Below are 22,572 nucleotides of genomic sequence, written 5' to 3' on the forward strand. Positions count from 1 at the left end.
TTGCTTTACGCGTTTCCCCCCATACCCTTGATTCCACGAGTATTGAGGAAAATACGCCAAGACCGGGCCCAAGTCATCTTAATTGCTCCGGATTGGCCAAGGAGGGTGTGGTATTCCGACCTTCTCCAACTCTCACTGTGCCCTCCGCTCCGTCTCCGTCTCAGGGCAGACCTCCTCTCGCAGTCGCAGGGGCAGGCTTTACACCCCAACCTCCAGAGTCTGCACCTTCATGCCTGGAGATTGAACAGGGCAACCTGAGTTCCTTTTCTCTCCCGCCTGAGGTAGTGGATGTTATCTTATCGGCCAGGCGACACTCCACTAAATCTATCTACGCTAATAGGTGGTCTAAATTTGTGGTATGGTGTGGAGAGAGGCAGATTGATCCCTTACGTGCTCATTTGTCGGATATTTTATCTTTTGCTTTGTCTTTAGCACAGAGGGGTTGTGCAGTGGCTACTGTTAAGGGTTACTTGTCTGCCTTATCAGCCTTTATTTGTCTTCCAGACCAGCCTTCTTTATTTAAATCTCCAATAGTACTTAGATTCTTGAAGGGCCTTATGAATAAAATAAATGTCCTCCAAATCCTTTCGTTATGCCTCAATGGGATTTGTCCTTGGTTCTAACTTTCCTTATGGGTTCCCCTTTTGAGCCTATGCATTCTTGCCCCATAAGGAAGTTAGTTCTTAAAACAGTTTTCCTGGTTGCTATTACATCTGCAAGGAGAGTGAGTGAGTTGCAGGCTCTATCGGTAAAACCCCCTTATACATCTTTTTATGGGGATAAGGTGGTGTTGAGGACCAAGGCTGCTTTCCTACCGAAGGTTGTTTCACCCTTTCATTTGGCCCAGACAATTACTCTATCCACGTTTTTTCCTCCGCCTCATCCGTCAAAGGAAGAAGAGAGACTACACCTCTTGGACCCAAAGAGGGCGTTAAGCTTTTATATAGACAGGACAAAGGATTTCAGGCTGGAGGATCAGCTTTTCATCAGATACGTGGGAAAGAGGAGAGGAAAGGCAGTCCACAAGAGAACACTCTCCAGGTGGGTTGTTCTTTGCATTAAAATGTGTTACTCTTTAGCAAAGAAGGATCCCCCTGATGGTATAAGAGCTCATTCCACCAGAGCTAAGTCGGCCTCCTCGGCCTTGGCTAGGGGTGTTCCTGTGGTCGACATCTGCAAGGCCGCAACTTGGTCGTCCCTTCACACTTTTGCGAAGCATTACTGCTTGGACTCTGAGGTCAGAAGGGACGGCCATTTTGCACGGTCAGTGCTGCAGGATTTCTTGGTTTGACCATTCAGGCACCCACCACCGAGTGCGGTACTGCTTGGGGACTCTATTCATTAGGTGAGGAATCCACAGGTAGTTGTATCCATCAGAAGAACGAGTTACTTACCTTCGGTAACGACTTTTCTGGTGGATACATTAGCTACCTGTGGATTCCTCACGGTCCCACCCGCCTCCCTGTTGCCTGTTTGGTCTAACCAAGTAATTCTTGAGTGTGCTCCTCTTGGTTTTGAGGATTGGTATATATTATGTATATATGATTATATGTATATATATAGTTCATATATTTACTTACTTGTAAAAAAAAAAAAAAAAAATTGTAGGTTGAATTCTCAGAATGATGTGTTTGTTTGGAATATCATTAAATATTACTATTGTTCTTTCATCTCAGTGGCCTATTATTCTCAGGCACGTAAAAAATGTTGGTACTGACGTCGGCACGTCGGCGAGGACCTCTTATTGCCCGTATGACGTCAGACGGCGTCGCGTGGGCAACTGTGATGTCCTCGTCGACGTGCAGAAGCTAGGAAGATTTCCGTCAAGTGCTGGCGCAATGGGAGTATTCATTAGGTGGGGAATCCACAGGTAGCTAATGTATCCACCAGAAAAGTCGTTACTGAAGGTAAGTAACTCGTTCTTTTGGATTGTAGACTGTGAATATCACTGTACTTTGTACTTGAGCTGCATGAACGTCTTGACTTCATGTCTTTTGAAGTCATTGTTGGTACTCTGTCTTTGTGAAGTAACATTTGGCTAAAGACAATTATATTGCTTTGCATGGACCAGCAAACAGCATTCTAGTGGCGATAGGTCCACCTTACTTCAAGAGTGACTTAGTAAACTTGTTAAAAAGACAACAGTGGTGATCCAAGAACGGTCCTGACCCAGAACATTAAAAGACTTTGGAAGTTCATGGTTGATATGGTGGAGGGAATCGTTCTTGTGGTGAGTGAGGATTTGAGATGTGTTCCAGTCATTGTGCATACCTGTCATCAGCATGGGATGTTTCAGAAAGGGGAAGTATAGATGTGGTTACACATAGACATCGCTCCGTTAGCAGAGGTCTGTAAAATAGAATTACATGGATGCCAATAGGTAGCATTTTCAGTGCTTTCCCAATTTTAAGGTGGCTGTCAATTATTCTTATTCTTGCAGGAATTGTTTGAGATCTTGACCACTTGGAAATACCTTCCACCAGTGAAAGGTTTTTTCAAAGACGGGATGGTCAAGAGTCAGACGAACTCACAAAGTACAGATTTTATGAGAGAACAGTGTTCCAGTTCACACAGACATAAAAAGGAATATGTCCAGGCACAGTCAGCCAGTTCAGAGATTGTAGTGCTTGTGAGATGTGTACCTGGATATGTAGATTACTTACTTCACTGGCTGGTACATTGTAGCTTGCTAAGCACGTAGAGCAAGGCTTTGAGGTACAGAGCACTGGCACTAAGGAGATGGAAGCCTGAACTCATTCTGGGAAGTCTAGATAAGGGAATATTCGACATTGGGATATTGGATATTCATATGGTAACTTTTACTTGTGCTACGTGGAGAGTTTACATAATCACTCCCAATTTTGTTACTTGTGTCATGAGAAGATTGGCAATATGCTTAGTTCTTGAGACCAGATGAATCTTATTTCTTGTGGTTAGTTGATGGAAGCATGATATTTGGTCCCGCTCCTACATGAGAGGGTATCAGTTTTCAAGTGTATCTTAAGCTGGTTAGTTACCATCATGGAAACTATCACTTGGAGCCATTGGCCAAGATCTGTTGGGTCTTCAAGCTTTAGAATGTATAGCTTTAGTTTGCCACCAGTGTAGATGTATCAGTTAAAGCTGAAGGAGTGAATGAGGTCCACAAGAGAGTTGAGGTACAGGTTGAAGAGGTTGGTGTGATGGTGGATCCTTCAGGGACACCAGCAGTAGATAGAAACAGTGGCAAAAACAGGGAGACAGTTAAATGATGAAGGATCTGTCAGTGGGGAAGGAGAAATTCTGAATCTACTTTTGAGTCAACTGTAGTCCTAATGTTGTCTCATGTGCCAACCATCCCAGAATTTGTGTCACACAAGGACGGCATCCAACTTGGTATTATGTAAATAAATTATTTCCTTTAATGGATGTCCATATTTGGCTGGAGACAGATCTTCCAATGATTTTGTCTAAAACATGGTCACTGAATATTGATTGAAAATTAGTAGAGGGATCGTTTGGGTTGCTGTCTCTTCTTATTTACAATAGATTTGAAATTGGTGTTTTGACTTCATTCGCAATAATCTCAATGTCGAAAAATTGCTGATGATAGCAGTGATCGTGTGTTATAGAAGTAATGATTAAAAACCTCAGAAAAATTATTTAGCAGACAGGTCATTTTATAATCTGATCACCATTTCATCATAAACCAGTGAAGCTGATGCAAGAGCTGAGCAATAGAATCTTTGCACACGTGCAAGCTCCCAAAATCCATTTTGCAAACATACACAGTTTTTGCAGAAATCACAACAGAAATAGGCAACATTTTCTGTTTTGATTTGTGAACAAAGGTGGTTAAAAACAAGCATTGGCAAAGGCAATTGGTTTTGCCTTTGGGACATACTGGCTTTGCCAGTGCTTTTTTCGTGATAGTGAACAACTTAGGTAAAAAAACAATGCTTTTTCCAGCACTGTTCAGTATCGTGAACGCTAAAAGTGTGATGGCACTGTTGGCAGACGCATCATTTTATTGGCATATAAATGCATTATCATGCATTCTCGTGCATACAGGATGAGACGGGAATCATTTACTTTTATTTTTTATTAACTGATATAAGATGGTGGGCACCACGTTAATAAAAAAGAATACTGCAAATGTGTAAAAGCTGTTTTGGGCCTGCAGCGATTTCCTGTCTGCACCTTAAAAAATGTAAAAAATACACCTAAGAAATAACTTCAGAATTAAGAAGGAGCAAAGGAGCGGGTGGGGGGATGGATTGGGAAAAGCATTGGAGAGTTAGTAGGGGCACAAGGCAATGGGAAACACGGATGGCAAGGTGGGACAAGACCTTAAGGGAAACAGCAACATGGCACATGAGGGATGCAGATGGAAAAAGTACACTGAGGAGACATAAAGCAGCCATGAGAGTGAGAAAGCAAATAGAGCGCAAGGAAAGGTATTTTTGGACGCAGAGAGGAAACAGTGGAAGAGAGCTGGAAACCACATAAGCTTTGAGTGTAAAACCAAAGAGAAAAACGTTGTTCCATAAAAGTGAGCAGTGTAAGCACATCTGTAAGTCAAGTGGAAGGTAAAGTGGGTTTTCTCCTGGTGAGGGGCAGACACAAGATGGGCAAGGATAGCCATCAAACAAGAAGTAAGCAAATGAGTGCTAATAAAGTCAACTAATGGTCAACTAATAGTAAGCAATGGCTGTAAGCTGCTTTTGCTTCTTGGTGACTTTTCGAAAGTTCTTTTCAACCAGTCATCTTGGGCTGTCTGGTAGAGTCGACATAAACAGTGAATTAAGGCACAAAAGACTGAAACCATCACATTGCAAAAAAACATGACAGACTGAAATAAATAAAGCAGGAAACAGTGCTACTTGACATGGCTGCAAAAGAGAGAGCAAAATATCTAGTAGTCCAGTGTAGAAATCCCACCTGCCCCATCATAAAAAGGAGGGCAGAAGAAGCAGTGTTTCAAGGAGCTAAGAACACGAGTGCCTTTTTGACTTATGTGCTTCACCACTAAGTCATGTACAGGAGGTTGACTTGTAATTCTGGCAAATCGGTTGAAACCTCTTCACATGACCTGACCCCCGAAGTCCTAAACTTTAGTTTGATACTCCCCAATGTAAATTGGTTGTGGGTGGTGAATTGTTTGAATTTGAAGTTGCTTCGCTAGTGAATTCCATCCTGCCCCATGTTTGTAAAAAGAAAAAAAAACTGAAAACACACGGTTCGATTTATTTTTTGTAACATCTGTAAAGACATGGCTGTATCCTCCCTAATACCCCTGCTATTTTAAAATTGTGCACTGGTTATCACTAGCGCCAAGAGCTCTCTGGGTGTATGCAGCACTTTTCAAAACTGACAAAATACAAAAGACGTTTTGGACTTAATTTTATCTCTTAACTTCGAGGACCTCCCCATGATTGAGGACGTTTCCTTCTTTGGTCTCAACAGTAAAACGCTACGATCAAAATGATATGTATTTCAAAGTGGCGCCTCTTACAGCAGACACTACTCCAAGCATTTTGGAGGCCACCTAATCCCATCGGAGATGCGTGACACTCTCATTTAGCAGGTTCGTGCACCACTTCCGCCAACCACCAATTCAGCAGAAGAGGATGCTGTCTGCACAACACCAACTATTTACGAAATTCAGTATTGCAGTTTGGAAATATTTATGCACCCCTCTAAGGAGAACCTGAGTGGATTCGACATCCACTGAGGGATGAGCAGTTTAATCAGATAGGGGGATCTTTGTGAAATATTGATTAGAGGAGAACCTATTTGAAGAATGCATTATTGATAATTAACGATCTGGGTTTAAATTATGATTATGATTCAGACAATTTACAAACATGAAAACATTGAAATAATTTATGAATTTGTGAATTCACTCTGCTGTTCAACGAGGCACAATGCACTCATCATTACTTATCCTCTTGACAAGAGGAGATTCTTTGTTTTTCATCCTTTTCTTCAGTGTCAGTCCTCCTGAATCTTGAAGAAATAGCCTGTTGTAAAGGCTGGCTCTTGAAGGGAAACATGAAATTGTAAGAGTTGACAGAAAGTTGTGCTCAAGAACAATAGGTCTAAGGTTCCCTCTGCCCTTAGGTTTTGGACATGTGCTGTGGACTCAGTTCTGCTAAACTGGGCCGCAACACATATATGCTCATTGTAAATAACATTTCATTTAAAAGGTATACCACATTATAGTGAAATTTTTAATTAAGTGCCCTTGCAACCAAAGGACAATTAGGTTGTGTTTTGTAGTTTGTAGCTGCTGGAGGAAAGGCCTCATAGTTGAGCAGAGTTTCTTAATGGAATGGAAAAGTGAAGTTATCATGGGGACTATCAGTAAAAAGGATATAATATTGATGAAAGAATTATTGGTCCAGGGTAGAGATGTGCAATGAAAGCAGGATCTTCCAAAATGAGAAGCAAGAGAAAGGGTGGTCATGTGCACAGAAGGCGCTGAGGCCCAGTACAGTAATTGCATGACAAAATAAGTGTTTTGGTCTGCTTCAGCTCAATAATACTGTATTTTATTTGACTTCTAGGCGAGCTTTGAGCAGCACCGTGTCCCAGGACTGACTTCGGGACCTCAGTCTGTTTATGATAGACCTTCATACATGGCTTCCACACCTTCGCAGGCCATGATGATGCGGCAGAGGTCAATTGGTAAGAATGGGCAGAAAATTGCTCACTGTGGTTGCCACAATTTACATAGCTCTTAATTTGGGAGAATACTTCTCTACTTGGTGTACCTGGCTTTCAGTTGTGATTTAAGTCTAACACCATAGAGTGTGTGCAACAAAAAATGTGAATACTGTGAAGATGGATCGCTTGTATGGATCTCGGGGTTCTTCTTATTTGATAACATCTAGTAGAACTTGTTTTTCAATTTCATGAGATTGTTGCTGTAATTGATAAACCACTACCTGGAGGTGCCATTACAGACACCTCGCTCTCTTAAATCAAAACTGGCTTGATCTACTAAGATGTACTTGCTATAAAATATGGATAACCTTTATGCCATCTAATACTGGCACAAGCTGCTTACCATTTGTTAATATCACGTGCTTCTTACTATCATGCCATCATCTGCTTATTATCTTATTATCTGATTATGTTGTATGTTGCATACCATTTCTCAATACCAACTACTGATTAGTATCTTATAATGCCATGTTCTTTTTACATTTGATAAAGCTTTGGGATGATTAACATATCATAACATCTGATACTTACGTTGTCTGCTTACCATCTAACAGTACCATGTGTTGCTTATCATTAGATAATGCCTTGTGATGTTTACACTCCCATAACATTATTAGCTGCTCACCCTCTACTACTCTCATGTCATGCTTACCATCAGATCATGGCATGTGTCTTATAGTCTGATCAAAGTAATATCTGCTTATGCTCTGACGTTATCACTGATCAATAACCATCTGATACAGCCATAAGCATCTTAACGTGTGATAATGTTGGTAACTGCTTATAATAGCTGCTTTATCGTCAGATCAAACCACGTGGTTGTAAACATCTGATAATGACATGCGTTATAATGCTGCTGTCAGTTCACCATCTGTTTATCATCTGAGAATGCTAATAGTTTTATACCATCTGCTAATGCCACGGGATGCTTACCATTTGATCACATTCTAGACAGATTATCATATTATTAAGTTCATTTTAAACGATTCTAAGCCATAGGCGGAATATTCTTAGATGTCTTGGATGAGTTAATCTTTTAATATAATTGAGTGATTTTCTGATAGTATTGATACATAAGCTTATGCTTGTAAGGAAATTAACAGTGGATGAGATGGTAAACCTAAAATATAGGTATTGCCTGAATGTTTTACTAACACACCACTAAGAACAAGTTGTGCATAATATAAAACTCAGGTTTCACTGGTATCCTCGAAGGACTTTTCAAAATATTCAGATTTCTAGCCCTGTTTGTCACTTATCTCCATCACAGAGAGATGCAGAGGATGATACCAAGTAAAACTGCAATATGTCTTGTTAGACCTCAGGAATTCTTTAATGTATCACAGTGCAGAGACCCAGATTAACCATCCTGGGAGATTGAACCTTCAACATTTAAGCCACATCCTTAGAATTCCCAAAGTTGGAAATCCTTTGATTTTGAATCAGATCAAAAAGGAAGGGCTGCTGGAACCTTTCCCGTCAGCCCCTAGTGATTATTGGTGTGTGAAATAAGTTATTTTGTACTCAGATCCTTCGAACTCCTCAAGAAGCATGAAAGTTTGAATTTAGGATTGGACCCTAGTAGTGCTTGCATATAGAAAGCCTAAAGCAACAGTTCAGAAGTGAAATTGATTTCAGAAGTGGATTGCCACGGAGAGAAATTGAGAGACTAATGCCTTGGAATATCCTGTAGGGGTGTGGGCCACATGTCAGGCACATCTTACTTTAGAAGTCTAGTAGACCAAGTGAAATGGCAGAATTTCGTAACATGATGGTTGATGGCATACCAACATCTGTACTCTCCTTTTACAGCTACCACCTTCTTTTGGGGACATTTCCCCTCTTTTTTACCACTTTTTATTTAAATGCTTGTACTAACTGAAATCCACTTTTTTTCTTTCAGGAACCGGTGATGATGATAAGCCATTCTTGTCTGCGCCACTCATGAAATTCACCCGCAGCCTGTCTGTACCAAGCTCAGAAGACATCCCACCTCCACCTACGACATCGCCACCTGATCCACCCTTCAACAGTGCCTCTTCTCCCACTGCCCGAGTTGGCCCAAATGCCAAGTCCCCCTTCAGTCCCAGCTCAGAGCCCAGGTCATATTCACCATCGCTGCACCAGGAGCCTGGCCGTTTTGATCAGCAAATGCTAGAGCAACAGCAGCAGCAGCAGCAGCAACAGCAGCAACCGCAGAGGAGAGAAAAGGTTCAACACACACTTTACCATCAGGACTCAGACCAGGGTGCAGAGGACCAACCACGTGCAAACATGGCAGCACAGTCTTCTATGAGGAGTTGGAGGAGCCAACCACAAGAGATTCGTTACTTCAACCTTCCTGCTAGGGCAGCCAGCACTGCCATGTATGTGCCTGCAAAGGCAGCTCGCAGGAAAGGACTGGTGAAGCAGGTGAAGGTAGAGGATGAGCAGCATCAGCAGTATCAAAAACAACAGCATCATCATCACCATCAACAACAGCATCAGCCAAAGCAACAACAGCAGCAAGAAAAGAACTCCATTCCCATCCCCACTATTATCATAAAGGCCCCATCTACCAGCAGTAGTGGTCGGAGCAGTCAAGGAAGCAGCATGGAGGCAGAGATTCAACCTGATCCAATCCCGTCTCTACAGCTTAGGGACAACATTGACTTCACCAGCCAGTTTGGAGCCGCAATTGTTGGAGCAGCACGTCGGGACCGAGAATGGTATAATGAAGCCCGACGCAAGTCAGCATTATTTTTGTCCACTGACTTGCCAGATGAGGAACCTGAGCCCACACCAGCACCCAGACTCAAGCAGTCAAAATCCATTGATGAAGGCATGTTTGCCAGCGAGCCTTACATGCACTTGAATATCCCTGCTAACTTTGGACTTCCTGAGAGCATTGGCATTGCTAGTGGATTCTCTTACCAGCCCAAAACTGGCAAAGTCTATGGTTCCAGTACCACTAGTGCCTTCAGCACTGTGTGTTCAACTTTCATACCACCACTCCAGGCTCACACCACTGGGCCAGCTTTGTCCACTATCAGCCCTGTTGGGAGTGTGACTAGCGCACTGATACATCCCTTGACAGGAAAGGTCCTAGACCCCAGTTCACCTCTTGGTCTTGCATTAGCTGCCAGAGAGAGAGCCTTAAAGGAATCCCAACAGCAAAGCAGGAGTGTAGCTGAAGAGAGGAAATCCCGATCTTCGTCCCCACGTTTTGGAGAGTCCTCCAGATCCTCTACTGAATCCCATGGTGGTACATCTCTCCGACTGTGGGGATCTGGGCAAAGGAGAGAGATAGAGTACAAGCCCTGTATGGTATCACCAAACACCGAGAAGAGGTCAGAAGGAAGCCCCAGACATAGTCCTTCTGGACACCTTATGCATCAAGGGCCAGAACGTGGGAAATCATGGAAGGAGCGTGGTGAAGAGAATGAGAAGATAGAACTGCATGTACGTTTCATGGAAAACTGCAGAAACAAATCAGAAGAAGAGGATGAAAGTAAGGGATCAGCTGGCAATGAAGAAAAACGAGAAGCACCCTCACCGTCAACTTCAGAGTCCCATCCCAACTTTTCTGGCAGGAATTCTGGACGCAATGAGTGTTTCAAGGAGGAAAATGGCCTTCCGCTTCTTGTCCTTCCTCCTCCTGCCCCTTCAATTGATGTAGATGATGACTTCCTCTTCACAGAGCCTCTTCCTCCACCTTTAGAGTTTTCCAACAGCTTTGACAAGGCAGAGTCTCCTCCCAGTACATCATGTGGAGAGACTACACTTCCACCTCCTGTTCCACCTCCTCCCCCTGATTCGGCCATCACTCCCAATTTAGACTCCACCACCTCGAGTCTCACCTCATATGACAGTGAAGTGGCTACTTTAACGCAGGGGGCTTCTGAACCCAAAGAACCTCATGTTAACTTTTCATCAGTAGTGTCATCAATTCAGATTCCAGCTTCAGACACTATAGAGACAGTCATTGATTCTGGAATAGAGGAAATTGACAGCCGAAGCAGTAGCGATCACCATCTAGAGACAATCAGCAGTGTCTCCACATTGTCCAGCATGTCTGGCCTCTCCACAGAAGGCACTGAGCTGCTTGACACATACATCACATACCTAGATGGGCAAGCTTTTGGGGCTGAAAAGACTCCTTTACAAACGAAGATCCGATCCAGAACGTTCCCAAGCAGAGTACCAGGAGCACTCAGGGATCCCATCACTGCCACCAGTACAACCATTTCTATTGCCCCATGCACTGAAAACCTCTTCACTCTGCCCTCACCCCTGGGGACTTCACTTGGCACTCCTCCTGAGCCATCAAAAGAATCCATACGGAAATCACCAACATTACCATGGGAAGAGTGCTCACAAGGGAAGGGATTGGCAAACTCCAGCATGAAATCTAGCATCATGAATGAGCTGAGCTCAAAGCTACAGCAAATGAGTGGTGTGTCCTGGTCCAGGCCCTCTGAATCATCAGTGTCCTTCACATCAGACAGGTCCAGCTCACTCCATAGGCACAGGTAATGCTTGTGGGATATGGATGCCAAATTGGGGCCCTGTTTTCCGTTCTTCAGGTTTTGAAATACAGAATGGAGGAGATGGGGTTAGAATTCTGTGCTATTGTCTCTGGAGACTTTAATGCTAAGCTGGGGAGGCTCAGTACTGTGGTTAATCCCTTTATTCTTGACTGTGAGGATTATTTAGTGGACGGTCTGCAGGACGCCAGAGGCAGGGTTCTAATCAAGGAACTCAGGAAGCTGGGTCTTATGAATGTGTGTGATATAGAAGCCGCAGGCACTCATCAACTCCCAACTTATGTGGGAAGAGGATTTGAATCCACTATTGACTATATCTTTATGTCTCCACCTATGAAAGACCTGGTGACTGGGGGAGAGGTGATGGGGGAGAGTTTCAGTGATCACAATCCCCTTATTGTATCCTTTAAACTCCCTGGGGCCCTACGTAATTTGGGGCGAGGTAGGCCGGTAGTAGTGGAGATAAAGGACCAGGGTAGGCGGCTTGGGTGGAAGCAAGTGGATTCCCTAAAAATAGTTGAAAGGGTGGTGGGGAAAAATTTAGATCTATTTATGGACACACTCTTGACGGAGGCCCCTAATCCTAAAACTGTTATGAATGCAATAGCAATAGTAAATGCAGCAGTGAGAGGCTGCCTTTTTTCAGTAAGCAGCCAACCTAGTAAACGTAATTGTGGTTGGTATGACAAGATCTGCTATGATGCAAGGGCAAACCTGAAGATGGCCACTAAGAAACATCCTAGAGATTGGGTCCTCATAAAAGAAGCTAGAATGAAATACAAGAGGGCCCTGAGGGATAGCAAGATTAAACATAAAGATAAAGCCTGGGAAGAGTTAGAACGTGCCATAGCTCTGAAGGATCCTGGCTTGTTTTGGAGAGTGGTAAATAGAGGTTCCTTTGGAACAGACACATCTGAGGGCCTTGGCTGTAACATCGCCCCGGAAGCATGGGTAACTCACTTTTGTAGTATCTTTGAGGGTTCTCCCCTGAGAAATAATCAGGAAAATGAGTATGAGATGGCTCCCAACCTAGCAATTCGGTTTTCGCTCCAGGAGGTTATGGATGCGATACAGAGTAGTGCATGCAATAAAGCCCCGGGCCCGGATTCGATCCCTATGGACCTGTATAAAGCGAACCCCCAGTTATGGGCACCTGTTCTCTTAAATGTCCTTAATGCAGTAGTTACTGTGGGTATCCCTGCCTCTTGGAGACTGGCATGTATTGTCCCAGTGTTTAAAAAGGGCGACCGAAATGATCCTAAGTCCTACCGCCCTATTTCTCTACTGGACTCTTCGGTGAAGATTTTGGGACAGATTATTTTAAGGCGCCTGGAGTCCTGGATGATAGGGAATGATATCTTAAGCCGGGATCAGTATGGTTTCAGGGAAGACCTTGGCACGCGAGATCAATGTCTTAATCTATTGATGCTGATCGGTAAATACATGCAGCCTAGAAAAGGTACGCTCTATCTTGCTTTTATGGACCTTAGCTGTGCCTTTGATAAGGTGAACCGGTCTATATTATGGGAAAGATTAAATCAGCTAGGGCTGGATCCTAATATTGTAGAGATGCTCCGATACTTACATTCTGGGACGATTGCTAATGTTAGGGTAGGGTCGAATGGGGAATGCTCAGAGGCCTTTAAGCTTTCAAGGGGTGTGCGCCAGGGGTGTGTTCTGGCTCCTACTTTGTTCCTTCTATATACAAATGGATTGTCTGATTTTCTGATGAAACATTGTAGGGATGTTCCAAAGGTGAATGGTACTGATATCCCTGTAGTAACGTACGAGGATGACGCAGTCCTTATGGCCCGTACTATGAATGGTCTCCGGGAATCAGTTAGAGCTTATGCCTCCTTTACGTCAGCTTTGGGTTTAGAGGTCAATTTTAAGAAATCTCATTTTATGGTGTGTGGAAGACCCCTGAGTAGGGTGGGGGAGCTAAGGGTGGAGGATCAAATTATTAGTAGGGTCCATGAGTTTCCATATCTAGGGATTATTTTTGATGAGAAAGGCTCATGGAAACCTTGTATTGCCAGAAGGGGTGCGCTTTTTCATGCAGTAGTTGGCACAACTTTTGACTTTGCTGTAAGGGTAGGTAGTAAACCCATCAAGCCCTTGCTTGAAATTTATAGGCGGAAATGCCTCCCCGTCCTGCTGTATGGTGCTGCACTTTGGGGGTATAGGGACTCCCGAGCCCTTACAGTGGAAGAAAATCGGTTCTGTAGAAGGCTATTGGGAGTTGGACAAAATATCCCTGGTTTCAGCCTTCACTTGGAGCTGGAGCTTGAGTTTGTCCAGGACACCATTCAGTTGGCTCCCCTTCTGCTATGGATTTCAATTTGGACTAATGAGCATGCCACTCTGAATAGGGATATCTTAAAGGATTGTCTGGCTTGTGACAATGTAAAGAATATTCCCTGGCTGATGCACATAAGGAAGATGGCTCATGATTTGGGGCGGCCTGATTTGGTTGATTGTCCTGAAGGCCTGACCAGGTGTGATAAGAAATGGGTTAAGGAGAATTTTTTAAAAATCCAGAAGGATAGGAGGGAGGTGGAGGCCTTAGGGAAAAAATCGATCAGGGATTTCATTATGCTAAAGATGTGGGTAGGACCTGAGCGCTATCTCTTAGAGATTAAGGATGTGAGAGAAAGGTCTCTCATAACCCGTTTCCGTTTGGGGATTATTAGAAGTAATTTGTGTTTCCCGTTAGGTCAGTATGGGGACAAATGTATTAGACCCTGCCCCTGTGATGGGGTGTCCCAACAGACCTTGCCCCATTTTACTTTGTTTTGTGTTTTTTATGCACCATTTAGAACTCGTTTTCTATTACCTCTCCTAAAGCCCAAGGGTTTTGTGCAACATCGTCCGGCTTTTATGTGGCTGCAGATGGCCTCAGATGTATTGGTGTGGAAGGGCTGGGATCATTCCTGAAGGGAGCTATTACTTGGCGTAACAATGTAGAGTTTTTAGAATGAATCCTTCTATTTTATTGTTTTTACGTATGTGGTTATATATGTTTTTATTCCTGATGGGTGTTCTTATTATTTATGGTTCTATTGCTAATTTTAACAAATGAATTGGAGATTATTTATTGTAATGGATGAATTTTTTCATACCGAATAAAAGTTATTATATTATTGTGTGCAAGTAAATATTCATCACATCAAGAGGCAGGAGCAAGGACAAACTCAAATCAGAATAAGGTGTTGAATCAGGGTCAGAAAAGGAACTAAAGAAGGAAAAATGTCAAAGAGAAATTAGGTCCAATATAATTGCACATTTTAGGTTAAGGTAAGAGGAGTCAGAACAAGTTCACCATGGGATCTTCTGTATCAGAAGAGAAACTGGGTGAGATACAGATTATTAAAGTGGGGCCGCAACATATCAGGTGAGATTCAGCAAAATAATGATAGTTGATCTAGAGTATATATCTTTTGATGTAAGTAAACTGTATCAGAAGAGGAAGTGAAGTTTGAATCAGAGTAGATAATTGTATTCTGAATCATAGTGTGAGCTTGAGATTGAATAAGAAAGAAAAACAAGTTTCATTCTGAGGAGAGGTAATCTAAAGAGAAGAGGAATACAGTTATTGGTCACTAGGTAAACCGGACTCAAGACAGGATCGCACAATACCGTGTTATCTTAAGATGTTTAATGCTGATTTGATTCATGCAGCTGTCTTGCGTTTTACAGTGCATCTTGCCCACCTGCCTTTGCTAACAAACCTTGGGGGGTCTCATAGGAAATCAAGCAAGTAGAGTGGTTGAAGATGTATTCCTATTCACTCTTGGAAACTTGAACATCTCAATATGTTTAAGGTGCACGAAAGAGGGGAAAAAACACTTTCACAGTGGTACTTCCACAGGTGTATTATCACACATATATATTCCAGTACTAACAATATTATGCAGTTGCTGTCACACAAGTGCAGATGTACACATTAGCACATCAACCATTTTATGTCACATTTGAGGGATATCTCGCTGTCCCTTAAATGTTGCTTGCATGGAGAGATCTCTTTGTGGGAAGCCACCACCATGGCTGTTCCTCTAAAAGCACTGCAGCGCTGCTCATTGGACATCATGTGTCATGCTGTCGCTCAGCAAAGCTTTTTATTTTCCAAAAAGAAACTCCCAAACCAGTAGTTTATTTTCTAAAAGCAAAAAGGTATTGGCCCTAACACCTTGGTAGTTTTCTCGTAATGTGTGTGGGGTGATTTTTTTTTTTTTTTCATGTCTAGAATTGCCAAGCTTTTTCTAACAGTCACAAACAGTAAAAGAATGAAGTTGGAAAGTTCACCCCTAAACAGATGTGGCATTTTATGAATTGGAGGTCCAATATCTGATGGCGTGCCTGTCAGTGGAACCAGCGGAGGCTCTTCTGCCAGAAACATGGCGGTTCGTCTGGATCAAAAAAAAAGGTGGAAGGACTGACGTTTTTGCAGACAGAGTGCTCCGCTGCGGTTGGACATCGGTAATAAACACACTTTAATTCAGGCACAAGGTGACGTGGTACACAATCACACTGCCAATTGTAACAGGGAAGCAGGTGGCTCTTGCAACAAGATTACATACATCTTGAGCCGGGGCTCTTCTATCCACTCTACATCTTCTGCGTGAACAAACTCACAAAAAGGGAGGTTATGGACAGGAATGTGGCTGCTGGTGCAAGTGACCCTTGCACAGGTAACTCAGCACTCCATCATTTTCTGAATACAGCTCAGATGTCAATGGGGCAAACCACCTTTAGACAAGAAGAGGCAGGTGAGGTATTTACCTCATACATAGTTTTGCTGCTTTAGAAGACAAAACTGGGTCGAGGATTAAAATGTGATGGGAGAGCTAGAACCTATAAACAAATTTGGAGATCAAGCTAGAGTCAAAATCAGAGCAAGTATTGGGGGGGTTAGGATCAGAAGATGATGAGAACTCCTCATATCATATGTAGGGATGTTGGAGTCAATTTCAGCTGGAAAAATGGAGAGCTAGGAAGAGGAGAGGAGGTGGAATTCAGAGGGCCCTCAGGGCTTTGGGGACATAAAGACATAATCAGAGGAAGACCTTGAGCCACGGTTACAGGAGTTGGAGTTTAGATGAAAGTAGTGAGATAGCATTAATAAGGATAGGAAGTTACACTAAAGTGCACCTTAAGTCTGAGTTTTAGGAAAAGTTGCTCCAGTTGCATAAATGATTGCAGCAGCAGAATCATTTTGGAGCTTACACGTATATTTCAATTGCACATTGCACTAAGAGTGGCCAGCTTGTGTTCTTCATTAATGTTAATGAAAACTACAATATATCACCTGAACAGTTTTAAGAAATAGAAATATCTCTTTCCCAAAAGTAGTTTATTCCTTTCTGAGGCAGCAGTTCCTTTAAATAAATTGAAAACAAATTAGTATCAACACCAGCTTGAAAAGCAAACAAATTGCTCAAGACCTTTTTTCGATTCTGATGTTTAGAACATTTCAAACAAAAGTAATGGAAGCCAGTAGGCAGAAATCTTATGCATTGTACTCTGCCACTTGAAATCGGCAGTGCTGCCCACAAATCTCATACTGTGCCTATAATGGTACTCACCCTAGTTCATTAATTTAATGGTGCAAGGATTCATGGACAATGGGCTGGGCCTTTTCTTGATTTTGTCTCAAAATACTTTTTTCAGTAGATTATTGACTTTGCTCAAGTTTTTTCGTCTTTACAAACATTTACGTGGAGGTATGGTGTTTTTTTCACATTTTTCCTCATCCTTTTCTTCCCACTGCATTTGCATTGCCAGATGAACATGGTTTCTACATTTATAGGTCGACCATAAGCGTACGACCTCTTGTATACTTTTAAGTATCCTTCTTTTGTGGGCTTCCAGCTTATTTAAAAATCCTTGCTTGCTAGCGGTCAGTCATGCCTCTTTGTCCCTCCTTCTTCTGTGTGGGAGCAGGGACCAACTTCTGTATAATTATGCTTGGTCCTGTTTATCTGGTCTGCAGGGGCCTGTTTTTTAACTTCTTTTTTTTTATTCTTGTCCAGGGAATCTTCCCTTTTCATTTTCAGAGAGTTCTTGCTCTGAGTTTAGCGTAGGTGTAAATAAGGCTATAAATCAGGCTGTTGCCTTGGTCTTTGTGGGCTCTCTGCGCCCTCTCTCAGCTGCTGGGCTTCTGCCCTTCCTTAGCTTGGATTTTTTTTACAGAGTGTGCCTGTCTGCGATCCTGGTGCTCACAGCAAGGGCAGATGATCGCTTGCTTACTTAATTATTTATTTAGTTAATGCTCGATACGGTGTTGTTGTCCCACCGCTGATGGCTTTCACTCCGCTCCTCCCCCATGTTACTCTGGTGGTCTGTGCAAAGCCTTTTTTTGTGAAGTTCTGGCTCTCCGCTCTACTGCTAAATGCATGCTGTTTATACTTTATCACTAGAAATTTGTGTTTTCGAAATTAGTACAACACAGTGGGACTCTGCCATCCCTGTTCGAAGAGTTGCCCTTGCATGCAGGTCTTTGATCTGTTCCATAACTCGTTTTTGGCTGATGGACTGGATCATTGCCTTTCCGTCCATCTATTGGTTTCAAGCCTGTGCTCCTTTCAGGTTGCTGTCTCTTTGAGGCCCGGAGGGCCCCCAGAAGGGGCTCCAAGTCCAGTTTTCTGACCAAGCTGCGATGCTCTAGATTGGGCCTCAGGTCCCGCCCATTGGCAGTGTCACCACTGCACAGATACCAAGCCCTGTCTCCCGGGAGGAAGGGGAACGGAGAAGGTATGAATGCGCTCCAACTTCCTGCCTCCTTCCTCCCCTCCCAGCGTGCTGTAACAGCACCTAGGGCCAGCTGTCTGGCCCTGGGACAGGTCTTTATCGCCCCACACCATATGCCATTTTGCATCGGTAGGGCAGTAGGCATCTCCCCCGGACAATGCGCAGTACAGGGAGATGGTTGACGACGTAATAGGTTCAGAATGTCAGAAATGTTGGTGGTTATGGAGCGGGAGCAGACAGGAGCCAATGCTGATCAGGTGAACATGCTAAGCTACGGTTTGTTTACACTGTTGAAAATTGGATTAGCATCAAAGTAGCCCAAATACTTTTCTGCGTTTTTAAGCAACAGGGCCTCTCCTTGCCAGTTACTACAAATCGCTTATTTATTAGATGAACGCTCCAAAATCCTTACAGTACAAGACTCGCTATGTTAGCCAGCTAGCAACTCTGATGGTGGGATGGCGAAGGGGATATTCTATTGGAATTAGCATGGCAGATTTAAATTAGGACTCTAAATGGCAACATTTTAAATTTTTGCTGCAGATAGAGGAAAAAGGTAAATGGAAGTGCTTTAGTTATATGCAGGGCCACTGGAATTATGAGGCAGGAAAAGACATAATTATGAGGCAGGGTTGACCAATTTATGTGGAAAGAAAAGTCCTGTTATCAATTTACAATGCCACTACTCTAATTCAAGAAAACGCAAGACCTATTGCATTGCAAATGCTTGTTATTTCATTGACACCTAGACTGTGGTTGTGTACTCCGTTTGTCAAGAAATCATATAGGAAGCTGACACAGATAGAAATGGTATAGGGTCTCAAAGTTGGGATTCCACGGGCAGTGGCTCATTGTTGAGGCATAACAGTGCTAACAGCTACCCATACAGGGTTTCCAGACACTGGAAGACAGATAGGGCTCCAACAGAGCCAACTACCTTAGAACAACCAGGTCTTCAGTTGTTTCTGAAAGGAACTCAAAGAGGCACAGCTTCTCAAAGATAACAGAGATCATTCCATGGCTTAGGGCTCAGAAAGGCAAAGGATCAGCCTCCCATGCAGGACTGTTTGACCCTCGGAACCGTGCATAGGGAGAGATCACTAGATTGTAAAGGGCAAGTCGGGAGATAGAGTCTCACCATTCCATGGAGGTAATGGGCGCCACTTCCTGATCTGGCTGAATGCACAAAGCATGAACATTTGAATTGGATCCTTTTCTGCACTTTAAGCCAGTGCTGCTTCCTCAGGAGAGAGAAGGCTGTTGCACTAGTTGGAAGTCTGTAAAGCATCCTGGCTGCTGAGTTTTGGACTACTTGTAGCCTTCTTATGGAGGCCTGCTCCCAGGTAAAGGACATTGCGATAGTCCAATCTCAATAGAATAAGTGCCTGAATGACAGTCCTTTGAGCTAGGAAACGAAGAATCCAGAGAGTTTTCTGCAGCATTTCAATATGGCAAAACAAGTAGCAGCTGTTTTTGCAACCTGAGGCTTAATTGACAGCTCATTGTCCAGCAAGAAGCCCGGGTCTTTCACTTTTTGGGCTAACACATGAATAGCGCCAAGATTTTGAGGCCAATGACAAGGGCCCCACAGGGAAGGCTTCTTTCCCAGCATTAGTATCTCAGTCTTTTTCCCTTTGAATTTTAGAGAATTCACATTCATCTATGAGGACACAGCAGCAAAACATGAATTCAGGGCCTCAAAATTATGGGCCTGTGTGGAAGGCATAGAAAAGATGATCTGTTTATCATCCACATAGGAAAATAAGGTCAGTCCAAAGCTTTCGGCCAGGTCAGCCAAAGGTCTGACATAGATGTTAAATAGAGTCCGGCTTAGGTATGAACCTTGAGGCACCCCTGATGTAAGGGCATGTTGTGAGGAAGAAGCAGTCCCAGAGGAGACCTGCAATGAATGGTAACTCAGGAAAGATGTCAGCCAGGCTAGAGACATTCCTTGTACAACTAGACTGACAACAGTGTGGTATGTGACTCAGTATCAAAGGCAACACTGAAATCAAGAAGAATCAGTGCTGCCATCTCTCCTTCATCTAGGAGCCTCCTAAGACGTTCTGTCACTCCTTAAAGTGCAGATTCAGTTCTGTAGTCTGCTCTGACTGGGAGGGATGAAGCAGGTTGTGGAACTCCACAGATGCAGAGATTTGTCTATTAACATGTTTCTCCATTATTTTCACCAAGATGGGAAGCTAAGAGATGGGTCTATAGTTGGCCTGCTCCAAAGGAACCAAGTTGAGTTCCTTCAAAAGGTGCAAAACCATGACGTGTTTCCAAGAGTAGCGAATATGCCCTTCCTGTAAAGATGAGTTAAAAAGAACCACCAGTAGCCCCAGGATATCAGGGTCCAGAGTGATAAGCTTCGCTGGAGGGAAACGATCATTGGAGGAGCCTTATCTTATGGACTGTCCCAATGGTATAAATAAGAGAGGATCAAGCATATCCCATGCATCAATTTTGAGAGTGGCCGGAGTGTTAAGCATGTGAGTAAGCAATGTGGATCGAACGTCAGGGGACTGCATAGATGATGATGTCAGATTGGAATGCCCATTGTCATGCTCATTCATATTTAGCAAAAGTTGAATGTCCTCCACCTTCTTAATAAAGAAAAGTGCCACTTCCTCACACTCACTCTGAGACATTATAGGAGAGGGGGAGGCATTTTCAGGGCCAGATAGCTCTTACACTACTCTAAAAAGTGTCTTGGGGCTGTTTTGAGCTATACTGATTTGATTAGAGTAAAAGGTGGCTCGAGCTGTTCTGCAAAGCCCATGGTAATGTTTCAGTGCATTTTTATATTTAAGTTTGGCGTCACCATTATATGAGTGTCTCCAGGCTCTCTCAAGGCTTTTGCATCTGGTCTTCTCAGCGCGAAGCGCCTCAGTAAACCATGGGGCAGGAGGATGCATCTTAGCAGGACAGTTAACTTTATCAGGCAGGACAGTGACCAGAGGGTCATGCAGCCAAGCCTCCACTCTAAGGAGATCAAACTCAACCTCTTGAGCTAGTTTATGCCTTGTGTTCCTCAACTGATGTTTGAGGGCAGAAATGTCCAGCTGTGACCAGGCCTGATCTTATGCAGAAGTCTACCCTCCTTTTTTGATGTAGACGATATAACACACGTGGTGAAAGGAACTGTATGGTGGTCCGACTACAATTGCGGCACTGTTGGAGCAGTAGTAAGATTTGTTAAATTTGAGAAAATCTGATCAAGGGGGCGACCTGCAGTGTGAGTTAACCTATTAAGAGTCAAGTTCAGAGATTTTAGGTCATCAATCAACGTCTGAGCGAAACTACAATGACTGTCCTCAAAGTGAATGTTTAGAACTCCTAGGAGAATACAATTGGCAGATTTAAGAATAAGGGGGACTAGTAGCTCTGGCAACAATGTACACCAGTTCCCAGCATACCCTGGAGGACGGTGTATCAAAGCAACGGATATGGTAAAGTTAGAGGTAAGTTCCACCGAAAAGGATACTGTTTCGCAGATTGGGAGAGACAGTTCCTGAATTTTACACTTATCCCTATCTTTACACATGGTAGCAGAACCCTCTCCTGCATTGTTGGATCTATCTATCTTCCAGATGGAGTAGCCAAGGGGAACCGCCGCTATAGTATCCGGTAAAGAAGCTTTGTGAGGCCGAATTTCGGTAAGGAAAATGGGGCCATATTTATACTTTTTTTGCGCCACATTTGTGGCATTTTTTGATGCAAAAGCGGTGCAAACTTACAAAATAGAATTGTATTTTGTAAGTTTGCGCCACTTTTGCGTCCAAAAATGACATAAGTGCGGCGCAAAAAAGTACAAATATGGGCCATGGTGTCTGGGGCATTGTCCACCACAAAATCATAAAAATGTTGCTGGTGTCTAGTTAGAGACTGCACATTAAGGCTATAAAAGCAAAATTTGCTATTAGGCCCATAGCTTGATGATAAGGCCTCGCTGGTCCCAAACAATACTACAGAGGGGCACAATCTTAAGATAGACTGCGCCAGGGTGACTTGAGACAGCAATATAAAATTGCAAAAGGTGTAAGTTAATATACTCTTGGATGGATCAAGTAGGGATTGCCAGGGTTCAGGGCAAGATGGATGAAGAGCTCTCAGTTGCATTGATTAAAAAGTCCTTGTATTTGGAAAAAAGGGGCATGGTCCCTGGTCCCCTTCGAGCGTGGCCGGGCGCAGACTGTCTTGTCCGTCATTAAGGCACTGCATGCACACTGCCAGTGACTGCCATATCCACTCTAGAGACAATAGCATGTTTCAGCTCTCCTTTTGGCCAACTTTGTGGGGAAGACATGCTACGTCTAAGTGTCACCAGTATAGTCAGAGATCTAGAGCAAACGTTGGTTAAAGAAGGAGGGGCAGATTGCCTCGCTTTAGCCATTCTTTTATATGAACAACGCACTCTGCTAAGCTACTCAAGCCTAGAGAACATCTAGATACATGGCAACATCTTAGTAAAAACTCTTTATCCAACTGAAGCATATACTCTCCTGCTTCACTAGTACAACTCAAATAAAAGATGCCACTCATAAACAATTCTGTTTTTTTGTGTTTGAGGTTTGTCATAGTACAA

At 43.3% G+C, this 22,572-nt stretch overlaps 1 protein-coding gene across 1 annotated transcript in view; it reads left to right on the forward strand.

Moving 5' to 3' along the window:
- The window catches only part of SHANK1 (SH3 and multiple ankyrin repeat domains 1), a 1,404,784-nt gene that overhangs the window by 1,329,131 nt on the left and 53,081 nt on the right, over nucleotides 1-22,572 (forward strand). Inside the window, exons 23-24 of the mRNA XM_069200994.1 lie at nucleotides 6,549-6,669; nucleotides 8,612-11,219. Of these exons, the coding sequence (XP_069057095.1) occupies nucleotides 6,549-6,669; nucleotides 8,612-11,219 (2,729 nt within the window). The remainder of the gene's footprint in view (nucleotides 1-6,548; nucleotides 6,670-8,611; nucleotides 11,220-22,572) is intronic.

Source organism: Pleurodeles waltl, chromosome 7, assembly GCF_031143425.1.
Source record: "Pleurodeles waltl isolate 20211129_DDA chromosome 7, aPleWal1.hap1.20221129, whole genome shotgun sequence".
NCBI classification, from domain to species: Eukaryota; Metazoa; Chordata; class Amphibia; order Caudata; family Salamandridae; genus Pleurodeles; species Pleurodeles waltl.